The 19,642-nt window shown below is 34.3% G+C and overlaps 1 protein-coding gene and 2 long non-coding RNA genes across 4 annotated transcripts in view; 1 reads left to right on the forward strand and 2 right to left on the reverse strand.

Moving 5' to 3' along the window:
* Utx (Utx histone demethylase) overlaps positions 1–19,642 on the reverse strand; it is a 47,128-nt gene that overhangs the window by 6,842 nt on the left and 20,644 nt on the right. For both annotated transcript variants that reach the window (XM_073089664.1, XM_073089675.1), the window contains 3 exons: positions 8,841–9,148; positions 5,562–5,787; positions 4,214–4,471 (listed from right to left, as the gene is read on the reverse strand). In XM_073089664.1, the coding sequence (XP_072945765.1) occupies positions 4,214–4,471; positions 5,562–5,787; positions 8,841–9,148 (792 nt within the window). The remainder of the gene's footprint in view (positions 1–4,213; positions 4,472–5,561; positions 5,788–8,840; positions 9,149–19,642) is intronic.
* LOC140749137 (uncharacterized) lies at positions 10,856–13,091 on the forward strand. Its single transcript, XR_012103028.1, has 3 exons — positions 10,856–11,068; positions 11,164–11,284; positions 11,828–13,091. It is a non-coding gene; the product is annotated as an uncharacterized LOC140749137 (long non-coding RNA).
* On the reverse strand, positions 13,342–14,779 carry LOC140754647 (uncharacterized). The gene is made up of 2 exons (XR_012103683.1): positions 14,168–14,779; positions 13,342–13,621 (listed from the first exon to the last, which is right to left on the reverse strand). It is a non-coding gene; the product is annotated as an uncharacterized LOC140754647 (long non-coding RNA).

The following is a 19,642-nucleotide window of genomic DNA, read 5'->3' on the forward strand; positions in this document are numbered from 1 at the left end:
TTAATGCGAATAAGTACATTGAAATTCTTAGCTATTTTTAACTCTGAAATGAAGAGAACGGATGGAAGCAATTACGTTCGAAGTAATTATATTTCAATAAAATGGCGAACTTAATAAATTAATTACGTAAATGTGCTGAAATTCGCTTGGTTTTTATCTAGAATATTTCCTGCAGCTTTACTCACATAATTAGTTAAATTTTAACTTTACTGTTATTCATGAATTGGTCAGATAACGATAATATAAAAATGTAATGTTGAAACTTTTTTCATTTCATAATTCTACACCATTTATAATTTCATTTTATAGTTTTCAATAATCTTTTGTAAATTTAAACCACTGTTCAGTTTAATCGTGATGGACTAACATTAACTTGTTAAAGGCTAATACCCATAGGTTTTGTAAAACTCACCTTTGTAGATAATACCCAAAACGATGTTTAGCTAACTTTATTTTAATTTAATACAACAAAGAAATGCAAACTTTATAGGTTGTGATTGTGACATTTTCAAGTTTTGGGTGCCTATTTAGAGATTGAATTTGAAAGGCCTATGTCGACCGAATGTCAGACTAATGTGCCGCAAGAATTATCATATATTTCGCATAATATGTATATGGATCGTTATACTGATAAAGATAAAGATATTGATACATGTTTCAAAGGTAATAGAACCAGTATGGTTCAAGCGTATTGGTACACCAATTTCTAGCGGGTGGCAGCATTGGAGAAAGGAGGTGTATGGCTGTTAACTTACATATGAGGTACATTTCAGCACGAATGACAACGTATCTATGATCGTTTTCATAGATGCGTTGTCCTTCGTGTAGGGAATGTTTTATATGGAGTTGTTTGTAGTGTATTGCATGTTTTTTATTAAATATATATATATATATATATATATATATATATATATATATATATATATATATATATATATATATATATATATATATATATATACATCCCACAAACATTCCTGCGTCCTTCTATTGCCAACTTATCATTTAATGTTGCGTCCACCGCGTTTCTGCTTCCGTATACGGACGCAGTTTTGCAATCGCCGTGAGTTTTTGGTAATGTACTGTGCTGACATCTATGCTACTTAATTTCAATTTTTGTTCGGACGCACTTTTGTTCTAAGAGTGAAATTTTAATTCGCAACTTAGCCGCACCTCGTTGGAGGCGCTGGATGCGCCTACGTATATCTCCTCTCCTCTGTACCTCACCCCTTAAACGTATATTTTGAACCATCTGAACGACTGTTCCGCGTCCTAAGTATTTTATGGATAAACTGGTTCTAACCGGTTATTCTCACCTGTGCTCCTTAAAGGTGCCTCTTTGCTAGGAATCTATGTCTCGATGGAAAGTTTAATCTTCATAACAGAAATAAATTATCAATTAATTTCGTAGGTATTTAGGCACTTCTGCGAAACGTGTATTTGTTTCGCATTTCATAAAAAAACAATATTATAATTACTAATTAATAGCAAACAAAACAAACAAAAAAATAAGATGAAGTTCGTTCGCGCAATTTTAGATGTTTGTAGTTTTTTTTAATTGTTTCTTTCACAAGTGCAGTAAATATAAACAAAAGAGCCTTTATGAGCTAAAATAAATGATAAATTATATTAAATTTATTCGTAAGTATATTCAGGCACCTAAAGCATTAAAGTCGGTTATGTCCACTTGAAATACCACAAGAGCAACCGAACATCAAGATTTTCAGTATATTATGAAATGTCCTTTTATTAAGTACTACGCAACATTTAAATCTTGGTTAGCATGTTTTTTCAATGGTTGCTTTATAATAGGTTCTACGGCGATGCATATGATGCTTATATGAGTTTGTGTCTTTATCAGTACTATATTCTGTCTTCCCTTGATTCTGATTACTGAAATCTTTGGTTTTACAGTTTTTGTTCTTTCGGTTAAAATTTGAATGGAAATATTTTCTAATCTTGAAATACTTGTTGTGTCTTCCACAAAGAGCGCACTTTATAAACTAGTGAAAAATAATTTCTGAGTCACTACTTTCTGAATTCGTCATGTCTGAATCCACCAAGCTGAACTTTCCTGGTGACATCGAATTTTTACCAGTCAAGAGCTCTGACTCTCTATGACTGTCGTTACTCAAAGATGTTTCAGTATCGCTGCATACTCCAGAGACTCTCGACGGAAGAGCTACGACCCCGGGATCGATCTGATCTAGCTCATCCTTCAATTATCAATAGAGAAAATGCACAATTTTAATTTATTATTTTAAATCACTTATCACTTCGTCTTAACGTAGTAAAAATATAAACAATGTTATTAGTGTTTCAAATATTTTTTTTTAAATTATTACATAGTGTTTTTTTTTTCCGTTTCAAAATAAGTGAAAATACGAAAAAGATGGTGTAAGATAGGAAACAGATAAAGTATCTCTAAAATCGCATTAACATTTGCATTTACTGTAACAAACAATAATTTTAGGTAAATAATTTTAAAATATTGCATTCATCATCTACTTTGTTTGGTACTTATTGACATCTATATGATACACTATCATTTGAAACACACAAAATGCATTAAAATCTATTAGAATATTATAAAGATTAAGATAGGCGAATGTTAACAACATTTAAGTTATGATCAGTTAAATATTTCTGAATTGACCTAAGCATAAAAACTCGTTTATCCATTTTTGCATATTTTTGGTAAATAGTCCGATTGTGCTTTGACAAAACTACTTTCAATCATTGTTCTTGATTATTTCTTATATAGAAAATCGCACTAGGTAATAGTAAAAACTGCAGGAATCTTAATAAAAATATTTTTTATCTCAAACAGTATGAATATCGACGCCGACGTGCGTGACGTCATGTTTCGATTCGACCAATGGCAATGCGTTTTGCAAATTTGAATTTCGCTCGCATAATTTACGATTTTTGATTAAAGTTTTAATCAATTTTATACGAAATAAATAAAAAAAATTGTTGAGATGTAACTTCAGGACCATAAAGTGCCGAGGAAAAAAAATAACAAGAAAATCTAAATCACATGCATATTCCCTATTATAAATTAAAACAAAAAACTGAAGATGGGAAGTAAATGTTTAGACATTGCTAATAACAAAGAGGTCGTCTGTTTTTAAGGGATGCCTTTAATGAATAAAGACAATATACAAGTTTTCAAACATCCGTTCCCTAAAAAATTTACCGGAGTTTATATCGTACGTACGTAGGTAGTTCTTCAAGGACACTTTGGCTGTATACCTACATTTTCGAAGCATTGACCTCTAATGGAGGCAACATTGGCGGCGGAGTATTTGGATGTAATATGGAGGGCGAAATGAAAAATGTGTATAATGTCATTTTTGTCAGTTATGTCTAAATAAATGTGAGTAATGTCATCTATGTAATGTATTAAAGAATATACACAGCAACTATAAGCAAAAAAGAAAAAATAAGTAGAGGACGCAGAAATGCTGGTCTGTGGCAGGACGCAGAAATGATACCGGGATTTAAATATATATATATATATATATATATATTTACCTATATATATATATATTTACAATTATGGGTGGGAATAAATAGTGTTACAAATATGCTACGATACACGATCATGATGAAGTGGGACGTCTTGCCTTCCGGGCCCTCATATATTGCGACGATGTCAACATTAAAGCGGTGGGCAGGAAATTCGGGTCTCGAGGGTTCCCTCTTTGCCCGCGCAGATTCTCAGGTGGTCAATTTACCCAGATGATGCTCCGTTTTGGAGCGAAACACGTGTTGGTAGTGGTACGTATTGTGGTGTATATTTTAATTTTTTTGCATCTGCATGCATCCTTTGTGGGAAGGAGGGTGGTACATACTGCATGGTTTAAAATATATACCATCGTACATATTTGTAGCGGATTGTTGCGAAGTAGTTTTAATCTTAACTTAATTTCCATATGATATATATATGATGCTTTATTAATTATATGTAAAAATGATGGCATTAAAAAAAGAGAATAATTATTATTAAAAAAAAAAAAGATAAACCCGCTGAGTTTCTTACCGGATCTTCTCAGTAGAGGTCGCGTTCCGATCCGGTAGTAGTTTAAGAAAAATATTGTACCTGACAATTTGTAAGTGCCGTCGTTGGCCTATACAAAAATAAATATATATTTCATTTCATTTCATGATAATATATGATATATATTAGATGTAACGGTGTGTCACTCACTTGCCGGTGACGGAGGGCATCGGGGCGTGTGCGAGGTGAGCTCTGAGGAAGGCGAGGCGTTGCCGGAGCGCCGCGTGCGCCGCCGTGGCCGCCGCGCCGCCGTTGGTGTAGCACGCGAACGCGTCGCGCGGCATCTGGCAGCTCTCGTACAGGCTGCCGAGGTTCGTCCACGCCGCCGAGTGACCCTTGTCGAGCTGCACAGCGCATATGTACGCTTGTAGCGCGTCCATCGGCTGGTTCTGTTGCTGGTATAGCACCCTGTGTGATAGAACGGACTTGTAGACATAACAACAACAAAGACAAATACTCTTTATTTGTACACCAAATATAAGATACATAATATATGTACGCTTGCGATGCGTCCATCGGCTGGATCTGATGCTGGTATAGCACCCTCCGTAACGGTTTGGATTTGTTAACATAGGTAATAGTAAACTTGAAAAAATATCATAATGCTCATATTAATGTTAAGTAAATTAGTTAACCTCTACGACGCTTCACATATTGCAATTTTACAGTAGTCGTGTTTTCACTACATGTTTTAATTTGATTTTCGATTGACGAAACTTTACAAGGATTTTTTTTGTATGTGGAGCACTCTAACTTATCCGTCATAAAAAGTTCTAGGCTCTTTCCAAATTCAAGTAAATCTTGTTACAACCATCGTGTCAATAAAGTAAGATATAAGTTAAGGTAGTAAACATATTATTACCTTATTAGGGTAATAGTAACACCTCCATTTAACTACACAATTTCTAAAGGTGTTTTAATATCGTCTATATACCTAAGTATATCAACGCCAGCAACATACAATAGATCACGATTGAGAAATGTTTCACGTAAGTAACCATACATCCTGGTTGACCAACTCATACACGGCAATAATACTTGTACCAATTAAAATATTCTTGTATGACTAGACCACCGTTACCTGGTATGAGTATCGTATGAATCATCTTTATTGCTATATCAGCCAGTTAGATCTCGTAATACATACTTCACTATCATAGCCGTTCACTATATCTATGTATAGCTGTTGGTGCCATGAACACAAAACATAATTATATTGCTATTTGAAGGTGCATACTTATCATTAGACATAAATATGTTGTAGGTTCTATAAAAGTGAGATTAAATTGTTGAGTTAGTAACATACATGAACCTGGTCTGCCTTTCAGAAGACTTTGGGTTAAATTAAGTTTTAGTATATGCTTCACAAATTACTATATATTCTGAGTCTGTTTATTTCCAACCCAACAAACGAAATATGGAGGTGAAGTCTAGATAGCTTTTAAATTAAATTATATTATGTTTCTGACAACAATATATCCAGCTAAATCCCACTCACCCAATAGAGCACCAGGTGTCAGCGTTCCCCTCGGACTTCTCAACAGAGTTCCTGTACGCAATGAACGCGTCGTGCACCTTCCCCTGTGCGGCGAAGCACCTGCCCAGGAGGTAGAGCCCGGCGCCCGACTCCGGCTCCGCGTCCACCGCGCGCTGCAAGCACCAGATGGCGGCTCGAGCGCGAGCCGCCGCTTCGCCCAGAGACGCGCATCGGTGGTACAACCAACCTACAAACAAAGAATATCTAATCCTATCTGGGGCTTATTACAGATGTCCATGGGCGCCAGTAGCCACCTAAAAAAACAATGTACACGTCATCAACCCATTACTGTCCCACTGATGGGTACGGACGGGTCTCCTCTCAAAATGAGAAGGATCAGGCCTTAGTCCACCGAGCTAGCCAAGTAGACTTCACAAACCATTGAGATTTTTTTTATTTAAAGGACAATGCCCATGAAAGTATGGACCGCCGTCCAGAGTTGCATCAAATTGAAACTTGTTGTGGACGATTTATAATTAACCAAATACTACCACCAATAATTATTTTTTAGATCAGCACCCGGGTTCTGAAGTTATTTACCGAAATGTTACATAACCTCAAAATCGAAAATATCCGACGATAGATTGATGGTCGGTTTTAACTGATAGTAGGTACCTATAATGTAGTTCGATTAACATATTCCATTTACTTTTAAAGGTAGTAGGTAAAAAAACCTAAAATAATCCTAAAAACCTAAAATAATGAATTCCGAGTATAAAATACCGCCATTTTAATTTTTAAGAACAACAATCAACATTTTGTCTTATTTTATCTTAAATGGAACCGCCTTGTTCAAAGAAACTATTCTGATCGACAAACTATGTAAAAAATCAAAAAATAATTTTAATATTACTTTCATTTTGATGCATGAGAAAAATCATTAATCAAAACACTAATAGATCTTATTGAATTCAGAGTATAAAATTCCGCCATTTTAATTTTTAAGAACAACAATCAACATTTCGTCTTATTTTATCTTAAATGGAATCCCCTGTTCAAAGAAACTATTCTGATCGACAAATTATGTAAAAAAATCAAAAAATAATTTTAATATTACTTTCATTTCGACGCATGAGAAACATCAGTACCAAGAATGGGCATTCTCCTTTCAGATATGCAGGTTACGATACGATGTTTTCCTTCACCGTTAAAGCAAGTGATAAAAAAATTCTAATACACACATAATATTGAAGAATCAAAGGCCTGTACTTCGAACATCGGACCGCTCGATCGAGAGGCCGAGTTTCAACCACTAGGTTAATACTGTTTTAGTACAATGTACACAAACTTGCTTAAAGTGCTCTAGCTAACATACAACCAGGATATAGTCTGTGTTAAAATGGTATAAACAACACACAACTAATAATGCGAACTCATTACGAAAATAATTAATGTGTTCCACATAAAAGGCATATAACCACTAATAGTAGATATATTTTTATAACACACTTTTGTTATTTTCCGATCTAAAATTAGATTATCATGATTTTAAGACTTCATTGCGGATTTAAAAGATTGATATTAATCATTGATATAAATAAATTGACATGTTATAAATTAACCTACCAAAGAGCGGCCTCTGTCGGCAACGGATCCATTGGGCCAAAAATAGTCCATTATTGTATTTACCGATTTATTTTTGTATCACTAATTAATTCCCAGTAAAACAAGTTCCTGAGTGCTCACCCACACGTTTTACTTCCGAACGTTCAATCCCCACGCGTTTTACGTAAATAAGCAAAAAAAACACGTTGAACTCACTTCGTGCATTGCAGCATTTATAGGCATGCCACTTTTTACCTTCCATTCAATGAACGTAGCCAAGTAAATATAATGTAAACAGTAGTAACGAGCCGATACTATCACGCACACTTAAACTTAACATCTTACTCTCTCTTAGGGCAAATTTACACGGTCGATTTTCTCCATGCGGCTAATCATCTAGCAATTTGCCGCAGCGCTGCACTAGACCTCGCAGCCCGCTACACTGTAGACTAGTCGATTTTACGCTACGTTGTCTAATCGCGCATTGTAATTAGAATTGTGCAAATTGTCTGTAAACATTACTACATGTTTCCTCTGATGCTTTCATGATAAAAGCGACCATATTCCGCGCACCTAACTAAACCGAATAAAATAAAACAAAATTGAAGATTCGTAATTGATATGTCCATATTTTACCAAAACACGACCTGTTTTTAACGATGTTGATATACCTGCTGTGGTGTTTTGTATGTAGTTAAACCAGTTTGTATGTATGAATCGTGTACAGCCCTACAACCAGTTTACATTCAGTTTCCGCGCCGGCTCCGAGCAAACAAGGCATACCCACGCGATTTGCGAATACAATAGACTCGTCTTGCGGACCTGCGCATTCATTACGCACGTTACTTTACTCTTGTTTGTTACGTACAGGTTGTACTATTCGATTTTATAATCAATTCGCCACAGTATTCTGCAATAAATATATCGTAGCATAATCGTAAAACGAATTGGTAATATGATGCAAATTGTAATAGGAAAAATAAATCTAATTAGCGCTCTACAAGTCTAAGCAAACTACTGGTTATGCAAAACACTTCGTACACTTTCACTTAATTTCAATTTCAGGAAAGTTTTCCAATTACTTCGCACTTCCAGTGTCCATTAATCAATGTGCAAGTGATATTTTGGTTGACAGCTATCCAATATTCCTTGTCAAAAATGTAAAGTTCAAGGGCCGCGAAATGATCAATCACATTTTTATTAACTACACAAAAGGACAAGCCTCTTTTTCTCGCCACACTTTCTTTTCCGAATGGTTTTATCACAAAATTAAAGTCATATCCGAGAAAACTAGTTGCGAACCTAGTCATTTCCCATCGTGACTCTACATTATCGGTACGTGGATAACCTGTTCGGTTGCATGTTGCACTCCTTTATGTGGAATCACATTAGGTCATACCGGGTGGCCGTAATCGTTAACGGAAACCACAAAACCCGCTTTATAATAAAAGTATTTATACCAAATGCCCTTATATGAATTTAAAAAATGCACCTGAACAGAGTTTTGCTTGCATATACGTACATAATATCTGAACTGAATGTATCACGATCAATCGATTCGAGACGCAAGCAAATAAATGATAAGCGTGTTTATCTTGGGACGCGAGCCGCGAATGAGGCATTAAAAGTCAATATTTTCTAAATCAATATAGGGTTAGGTTAGGGATAAGTTTGAAATCAACAGATGAAACTTACCGAGTTGCCTGCAAACATCCGCCTTCAAAATACACGACAGCTGGGGCTCTTTCAGAAGCCTCTCGTATGCGTCGCGGGCGGCTTTCCTGAGGCCGCGCGCTTCCAAGAGATGCGCGGCGTGGAAGCTCAGCTCTAAGCGCGTGAAGGTGGCGTCCTGGTGCGGGGCGAGGCGGGCCCTCCTGAAGTGCACCGCGGCGACCGCCCAGTGCCGGCGTGCCTTGAACATGAGCGCCAGGCGGAGGTGCGCGTCCGCCGCCCGGGCGAACCCAGGCGACACGTACAACGCCATCTGGAGCGCCTTCGTCGCCCTGCCAGGAAAAACCATCACCTAGCACTTCGCTACTAGCTCTGTGGGGCTATCGATAACAATTATGTCATTTTTGATAAGCATCATTATGAATGACCACTCATAAGATGGATGACTGCTTGTGGCGAATATTTTTAAACGTTTCCAGATTGTTTAACTATAAAATCTTCTTAAAAGTCTGAGAAATCACTACATTACAAGTGCCCAATGTACCCTGAACCTTTTGGGGTAGTCAGGAGTTAGGAAATGATGGTAGATGTGATTAATGATTAAAGTGATAAAAACTAATAAGGAATTGTCTAAGTTAAAGAGAAAGAGTAAAAGAGTAGAGTTTGATGTCTTATTATCTTATTTATAATCGCAGACATTTATGTTACTCATTAACAGCAGAGAACGCAGGCCAGCTAAGTAATTCTATCAGTTTTAACCTTGAATAAATTAAATACAAGACACTTTGAAAATAAAGGTTAATGTAATTGACTTTTGCAAACGGTGGATTTTAAATCACGAATACGTAATTTAACAAAGTGTTGTATTTTATCAAATTACGACAAAGCGTCCATTGGCTCTGTTAGCACTTTAAAAGTGCTAGCCTCCCTGACCTAGGACAATGGAACATGCCGTCCTGTAGGTACCGTTATGCCTACATCTGAAAACGCGAGTAGAGTAACCCAATGACCCGCGAACAAACAATGCATCGAATTTATTTGTAAAACGTTTATCGCAACAGTCGTTAGTATAAAAAGTAAACTCTGTAGCATTGTTTACGTAAAGTGCACTTAGAATCCAGTAAAGTCAGACAAGAGGCAAACAGTAGATACCTAAAGCAAAGAAAAACAATAGTCATAAACATAAACAAAAAGAAAGCAAACCATTAAACAGTATACACAACAATAAAACTATAAAATTAAATGGTGTAAATAAATCAGGCCGTAAAACTTAATTGCTCTAACAGTGAACACAATTTTTTGCAGAACACATTTTTGAAAATCACAATAATATTGACAAAGACGGTTTTTATAACTTCAGCCTAGCCGTCCCAAAATCTAAACCGGTCCAAACATTTGTAAAGCTTCGACGCAGATTGCATTACGTCTTATGGATTCAATGAAAGGACCGTCAATAAAATCGGTAAAGTAAAATATATTCGAGCCTCTCAGGTACATTCGAGTATTGAGATCGTTCATAGACTTGTCAGTACCCCTAGTATGAGTTTTAAAATGTGCACTCACGAGATCGAGCCGAGAGCTCGGGTCGTTGGTCCGAATCCAATGCATTGGTAGTATAAGTTGTCGGAAATGCACAAACGAGCAATCGTAACTCGTTGACCAGGCGCTCGTTGACGATGAATATTTTGTCACCTTCATACGTACGCAAAAAAAGTGAGACAAATATAATCCGCCATTTTGACAATCTTGAGTTTTCATGAAACGTTTGGGGCCTTTTTTTCTTTTTACCGCGCTAAATATTGATCAACATCCTATAAACATAATGCCAAAGCAAATAATATGACATATATTTAAAGAAAATTTAAAAGATATATAAAGTACTTTATATAATTTACAAAAAAGAAATTAACGATGCTTTGCTATTAATATAAATATTTATTTTAAATTTATCACTACCATAAAGACAATAAACTTCTTTGTCGTTGGGATTGACAGTTTAACTGTCATGTATTGTTTATTTAAAAAAAATTAAAAACTTTTTAAGTGTCAGTGTTTATCATCTTTCAAAGTTTTTGTATACTTTTAAAATCAAAAACAGTAAAAAGTCTAAGAGAATATTATAACCACTACGTTTTAAAAAGATGCTACTCAATAAAAGTATAAAGTTGTACTTTGTTGAAGTTGAAGTTGTAGTTGTGTTGTGTAAGTTTAAATAATGCTGGAATTCATAAAATCGAGTACCGAGTAGAGAGGTGAGTACGATAATATTTTCTACGTATGTATATGTGAAACGTTTCTTTATACTTGCATTACATTAGCCCCACGTAATTATGCCTTTTGTTTTTAGACACGTCAGTTTAAATAAACCAGCTGCTGGCCCCGAATTTATAAGCCGGTGTGGAACATATTGGCGTTAAAATTGCATGTGCACTACTCACATTCAAAGATAACAAGTGGATTGTAAAAAGGTAAAAAATCAATCTATTTTTATTTATTTTATAAATATTTACATGTTGTTTACTTAATAAATAAATTTGAAACACAAATGATGTTGACTGAAACATTTCTTATTTTATTTAAACAGAGATGATAATATGTATTTGCATATCCTTTGATTCTGTTTATTGTTTCCTACAATTTTTTTTAACTGGTTTACGTTTTCCTTTTATAATGTTAATACATTTTAGTTGTATAAAAAAGAGTTATAAAATATGTTTCTATAGTTTCAAAATTAAAATTTTAATTATACTGTATAGATTGACAGTTATATTAATACATAAGTCCCAATAGGGTATGCAAACAATATGTTACAATACATCAATCAGTTAGGAAGCAGTCAAATTCAGAGTAGTATATAAATTATTTGTTTTGTTGTTTATTTAATTATTCAAAATATTTCATCCTCATAAGTAGACTTTATAGTCTTCCTTGCCACAGTCATACACTAACAAACACTTATAATGTAATACTCCCTGGAATAAGCTTACTAATTATTTTATACTCTGTTTTAGTGGAACTTGTCATCCACAACGGCATGCTGAAATTTTTGCCTTCAAAAGCTGCATCCAGAATTGCAACCCCACCAGTTGCAGTTCAAGGCATATCAGGCAGTTGTCTCCCACCTTTGGACTCACAAGGGAATTGTCACATTGGAAAAAGAGGATAGCATATAATGTATCTATACTAAATGTCTACGTCAAATATCATTCATAGAAATAATGTATTATAAATTATTATTAGCTACCTTGTAATACCGTCATTAATTATAAATGTTAACTTAAATATAATATTAATGGAATTAATACTTTAAATGAATACTTTAAAAGTAATATAATGTTAATATTATATTTTGCCAATTTAAATATCTTCCATTTGCACAAACTAAAACACGATCAAACTTAGAACATTATATAAGTATTGAAGTTAATGTAGATTTGTGAAATAGCAATAGAGATAGGTCAGCTTCTAACATTTCCCCAAATTGATTTATTATCTAATAGTTTATTTTATAGAAATTATAGAAAAGGATTTGGAACTTACTTGATAACATATTATTTTTTCTTTTAATAATTTACTTTTCTGTTAATAATAATACTTTTTTTTTTATTTGTTACTTATATTATTTAAATAGTGTATTTTATAATGTTGATATTTTCTATAATGTTATTAATAATTTATTTTGTTACTCACTAATTTATTCATATTGCATCACTTTGTGATACAATCTTTTTTAAATTATCAATGTATTTATTTCATTAAATATTGCAGTAATGATTTGTTACAATATTTAAAATTTAATAGTATAAGTTTATTGTACTTGTAATTTTCACTTTTACTACTAATGTTTTTATTTGCGATTATGTTTATTAATCTTTCCTATTTTTTAATGACATAATATTTACTCACATTTAATTGTTGATACTAATAATTGTATAATATACATTTGTTGTAAATTGTTAATTGTAAATTTGATTTTGAATTTATCATTTTATAATCTAGTATTTCATTATTAGCATTAATTCTTTTTGATGTATTAGTGTTTACTTTGTTGGTACAACTTTTAAATAACTAATAAAAATAAAATAAATTTGTATGTTTTTTATGTTAATTCTTTTGTTAATAATAATAAAGTTGTGAGTAAACAGTTACTGTTGCATATTAATGTAAAACAGTCTTCAGTCACCTCTAAACACATACTTTGATACTAACTATAAATTGTATTAATATATTGCATTGTACCTGCAACTTGTATTATAATAAGACATAGTTTTAATAAAAGATTAATTCATTCTGTAGCCTAACAAGAAAATAAATTAATTAAAAAACAAGATCTTGCATTTTTTATTACAATTTATTAAATATTTTTATTACAAAATTTACAATAATATATATTTTATCTTTTTAAGGATAATTGTTTACTAATAGATATTGCAACAAAATATGACGATAATGTGTCAGTATTTTATGGAATGTACCATGGCAGTTTCATAATTTGGGGGAAAGGATTCGAAATTAAAGTAGAATATTATTCTTAATTATTATTTTATTTAAAGGTGTCTGAGTCTGAATTGAATTGAACTATAAGTCCTATACAAATACACATGGACTTAACACTAGAAATGCATTAATGATCTTCATATTTCGATGGAATTTGCCAAAAATTGTAAACTGATTCTTTCTATAGGTAGATGTAAAATGGTAGCTGTATTATTCAAGGGGGCACTCTGCCATGTAGTAGACATCCTGGACACAACAGGGAAGGCTCATCAGATGCCCATTATACCTACACTTCATAGCTGCATTATCTGAAAAATAAAATATAGATATAATACTTATTTAACATTGATTTTATGAATTAAAATAACTTTCAAACAAATGTATCATCAAATTCCACTTCACTTAATTTGTTGTTGAATGCTAGTATTCTACTTAAATAATATATTTTGGTCTGTTTTTACTAATTACTTTAAATTCAAAGACAATGGTCACCAATTGTACCTTAGGTTATTTTCCAATGTTGTATTTGTTACTTTTAATTTGGTCAACAGTTTTGTATTCTATTGTAACGGCTTCAAGGAAATCAAATGTTACTTTTTAAATTATACTGAGTAGTTAGATAAATCAAGGAATTATAAATAGAAATATAAACTAGTAGCCTTTAAAACTTTTGTAACTTGAAGGCTTAGTCTTCTTTGATAGGCGAGTAATTAGGGACCCAAATAACACTCTGGTAGTATGGTAACATGGAACATATCCAAGTCATTGCACTTTGTAATAAATAAATTACCATTTAATATATAACACCCATGATAATGTACCTAACGTATTACTTATAATTTATCTTTACTTGCCTTAGTCACTAGCGTCATCCTTGGTAAGCTTTTGAGGTTGGTAGTTTCCACGGCACAAAAGTAGTAGTTTCCCTCTATAAGAAGCACAATAATCAAACTTCTTTGAATGCCTGGCTTGCTTGAATTTGGTTGTAATCCGGGTAATATGACATAAGTTTAGTACGATGCACTAAATCGTTCACTTTCACGACAGTGAGCGTATACACAGCCTCCTTTATAATTCTCGAAGCATAATATGATCTCACAACATAATTTTTCAACACAATTTATTAAATTTATTTAGTTTTTTTTCAATCAAAACACAACTCACGGTTTAAAAGCTACCGAGTTCAACACTTGCTCGTAAACGACGTCCGAGTCGAAAATGACGTCATTTTGCTTTGTAAGAAATGTCAAATGTGCAACTTGTACTACCATACCACTCTTTATCGACCGTTTACGAGTTCGCCTTACTCGGTCAAGCGAGTCCGAGCTCGTAAACGGTTGAAATATAAAACTCATACTGCCATATTTTAGTTCCAACAAATTCCGCTAGAGGCGCTGCTAGGAGATGTATGGGCGAGCTCGTTAACGAGCAGCGAGTCGCGGAAACGTTAAAAACTCATACTAAGGGTACAGGTGTCGCGCAATGTTCAAAAAGGAAGAATGTCGACAAAAAATGGTTAGGAGAAACGTAGAGCGAGCCGAGCGAGTCAGAATTGAAGCGTCCGTAACATCCGTGAGGTTATTGAGGAGCGCACCACCGGAGCGTAACGTCACCGATGCGACCGCGGGGTCGATGACCGTCTGAGGCTCGTTCGTGCAATCGATCGGACGATGCAACGCAACGTCTAGACAGCGATCGCGATCCAATTCGGACGCCTATAACGCCTTTATTTAGATGACCTCCGCTGACATTTGCGAGCCGAAACAAAGGAGCGAGACAGGTGGCGTCCGGTGAACACACCGATACCGCAGTACCTAGTAAAATTAACGCACACACACGCGCCGATGAGAGCTTTCACCCGCCGCGTCGCCCGAAGCGATTGCTCGACATACATAATACAACAAACGTCGTCGATTATATAGATAATTCTTGAACGCATTAATTTTTCCACTGGCGGAATAATAATTGTTTGCTGTCACGCAATGTGGTACGTTCCAAGTTTCAGGTATGTACAAAATAAAACGTAACCAAACTCCCCAAACTTCCTTATAACAAAAATAACAGAATCCGTACGACCGACGTTAAAAAAAGACCATTGATGAAATATTTTTTAAGAACTTGGCAACAATGGTACTTCGAGTCAAAGTTAGATAACGTATTTCTTAAAGTTACCTCAATTATTGAATGAACGATAAAATTAGAATACTTTTTGCGTTAATAGACCGACAAATAGGCAGATTGTCGCAAATGCCAATGAACTTGCAAGAGCAGAAAGGTTATCTTTATCATCATGGAAGGACTTTTTCAGGACAATGCTTGCAATTCGTTATAGATCCGTGAAAATTGTTGTTGACGAGGGTGTGTACATAATTTGTATATCATGATAAATACATATCATAGTATGCAGGTTACACAGAAACGACGTGAGACACAGATATTTCGTTTCTTTCGTTTCTTCTCTTTATAATGGAACACAGAAGTGTCATAGACGTAGCGTCTATTGCATAAGTATATTTGTACCCCTCCGGTCTCGACGTACCTTCCATCTGACTCTCGCCTAATCGGTAAACTATGTCAAACGATAATGAACAGAAACAATGCTGTAATGTTGAAATTATGAAAGTTACTTTATCACAAAATTGATCTCATAAAATATCAAAAAATGAACATACAATGAAGGTGTGTATGAGTAACATTTTAGCAAATTAGGCCACTGAAAATGATTTATTACTCATATCCGATGACTAATAGTTTAAATTGGACAAATAATATTTGCTAGAATTTTGCCAACAATGAATTTAACTTCTACATAAATAATAAATGACTCTCGTGTACTATGACTATTAATAGTAACAATGTCCTTCTACAAGTCATAAAAACTTTACTGTATTGAATTATTGTTGTCATTATTAGAAATTCTATAAATATTATTAATTACCATTATTAAAATCTGGACAGCATATTCTAGGACTGACAAACTAGGAACACATTTCAAGCACACAAAAACAACCAAACAGACATTATATAAATACGACAACGGGATATATTTCAAAGAAACGTCATTCTTCAAAGATAGTCTTTACACCTTTTGTCTATGTCCGTGTGATCTGATTTCAAAGTAGCGCATGAAAAAGTCTAGATACTACATGCATAAGTGCACTTGACCTATTTTTCTGCTCGCCGCCGGCTCATGTTTATCGCGCTACCGTGTACACGTGAACTTAGAATACACATAAAAGGGCTTAACGGAAACAATTTACAAACAATACCTAGTGTCCGTTTATTTAATTATGTTAAAAATATATAATTCAATACAATAGACACAATGAGTTAAATACTTATTTCCCGCATTATACGCAATATACGAATAGCCGGTATAATTTATTATTTAAATTTAACTATTATTTCGGTGTAAGTATCATCTGTGGGATTCATCATAATATACCTTCGGTAAAAGAAATTTTAGTTTTTGTTACAGCAATCAACTCACTAAATCCTAAAAAATACAAACAAAGACGAAGCTAGAATGCTAGTCTAAAATAACGTAATCGATGTTTTAAATTTGATTAATTTTGGTGTCAAGCAAGTCTCAAGTGTAACAATGCATCTAAATTCAACTAGAATTTGAATACATGTTTGTGTTTACGTCAGTTTGAGAAATTGTTCATATTTATGGATGAGGAGAATGAAATGGAAAATAGATGTTCAGATATGTGTAACCTATAGCCTTTTTTGAGGGAAATAGCTTGGGACCCTTGACTACTTTAAAATTATTGCTCTGATAGATAGTGGAAGATTTCATTCAGGACAAAAAAGGTGAAAAAATAATAATATATTTGACTGGACTTGGAGATCAAAACAAGAACATGAAAATCACACGACACTTTCACATATCACAAAAATGTACGATCCATGAAATAATAATTGGAGCCATAAGCGTTCGCTCGGCCGCTCTTTGTTTCACACTTGCACGATAGAAATTCCTGCACAAAGACTATTTAAATATTTGTTTACTTTTCCGACGGTATATTGGATGGTTAGTTCACATGACATGTAGTATATTATTATATATTCAACAGTTCATATACCGTTCGAAATACTTCGAAGGGCGCTATGATAACGCCGTGCTCTGTGGTCATTGTCTGATATCAGGAACCAGTTTGTGCTCCACGCCCACGAGCCGGCGATAAATGGGAGTCAACTTGAAATAATACCACTGTAAGCGATCAATACTGCGAAAGTTGTATCTTGTTATTCTAGTTGCAGATATTGTGAAATTATTCGAATGTTAGGAAATAAGCACCTTTTGAGCGTGATAAATTGTTCGGTGCGTACATTTAATTTTATTATGAGCACATTTGCGTATTTTATTATATTTGTCGTATTTGGGGACATTTATTTGGTTGAGCCTTTCCGGTTCTAGGTGTGTAATAAATCTATAATATTTGCACATATCAATGGTTGTTAAAGGAATTAGACTACAATTCTAATTAGATTAAACAAATGCGGCCAAGTGCGTATCGAACTACGCACTAGAAGCATTCAGTAGTGAGAATGATTAATCCTTACATCGGAAAAAAAATTGCTATTGCATAGTTAGCAGACACTGTACAAAAGAAAGCAACATTTTAATATAAGTTGGTACGAGTTATTCGTAGAAGTTCCGTTGATTGTCTATTGGATAGGGTATCTCAATGTTGCTTAAGGTTTATTTGCAGATGCATTACTTTTATAAAGGTCATAGTCGAAATGCCAACGTTATTCATACTGCCTATAGAACGTACACACCTTCACTGCAGTATAATTACACAGCCTAAGAGCGTAGTAGAAGAATGCAACATTGTTGATGCTATCTCAAATACAACACATTCCTACTTAATACATTGGGGTGGCTGCAAAGGGGTTGTAATGACAAAACTGAGAAGATCTATAGCCGTCTCTTTCCTGCATCTATTCCCTTATACGCGCCACAGTCCCAGACAACAGCTCCTTAAAATCTTATATATAAAATTGTCGTGTCACGATGTTAGTTACCGTACTCCTCCTTTACTGATTTTTACCAAATTTTATATTCATATTCAGCAGGTCTGAGAATCGGCTACTATCTATTTTTCATACGCCTAAGTGATAAGGGTTATTCACTCCTAACATTTTTTTTATTTATATGGCAACACAACGTTTGCCGGGTCAGCTAGTAACAATATAAATACCATTCTCAACAGCTGTTGAGAATGGTATTGCAGCTGCACTTAGGCTAGTATTTCTGAGCTAGTGGCCCATGGTAGGTAGAATTAGGAATGGACCTCGAAGTTATAATTACCTAACTGTATACGTGAACAATGGTAGCTCTTTTTAACAGACTTAATTATGTGCCTACCTTAAAGAAGTTTTTGTTTTGAAGGTGGTAGAACCATTTGTGGTTCGACTCCGGCGGCACCACTGCCACACCTATTTCTACCTAATAACAGCAGTGTTAGGCGCTGCTGTGTTCCGGTTTGAAGGGTGTGGTAAGGGAGATAGACTTTTCCGAGGCGTTCCAGCTTAGTCCTCAGGGGTAGCGGCGCATCTGTGGCCGACCTCAGGTAGGATTATCTAATACTATCTGGGGTTGATTACAGATGTCCATGGGCGGCAGTAACCACTTACCATCAGGTGGACTGCATGCTCGTCTGTTACTCTCATATTATAAAAAAAAAAAAAAATACTATACCGTCAAACATTAGATAGAAGCAAGTTAAAAATGTGTTAAATCACCCGAGCAATGTAACATCAATAAATCTCTAACAATGTATGTGTGCGAATAACCATTACGCTCAAGAATTTAATATGGTGAGTAACTGAGTGCGTAATGTCTAGAATCAGAGCTTAAAGCACAGGTAAACGAAGGTCGATGGGAACATAAAGTGGCATACAATATCCTGACTGGTTTATTGCAGTTATAAATATAACTGGCACTTACTTTGAAATTCGCCGTTCCTAACATTTATAAATATATTGTGTCCTGTTGTTTCTAAAATACCAAGAGACCTGTGCTCTTTCTTAGGAATTACTGTTTTCTACTTTTATTAGATACTTCAATTAAACCATATCCTGGAAATAGTTTTTTATATTTTGGTAGTAGATCTATTTTCAAACAATAAAAATGCGTATTATACTAATATTGGTATAAATTAATGATCACTTGTCAATTTACGTAGGTTCCACTCCTTATCTGGACCTAAATATAGTTAGCTTTCAAATAAATAAATAATTTTATTTTATACACGGAACTTTCTAGGCCACTGCTAATCTATTAATAAGTAATTGTTTCAAACCACAGTTATGAAATT

Source organism: Epargyreus clarus, unplaced genomic scaffold (assembly GCF_041222505.1).
Source record: "Epargyreus clarus isolate Ecla_fem2 unplaced genomic scaffold, WU_Ecla_fem_2.2 ptg000003l, whole genome shotgun sequence".
Taxonomy (NCBI): Eukaryota; Metazoa; Arthropoda; class Insecta; order Lepidoptera; family Hesperiidae; genus Epargyreus; species Epargyreus clarus.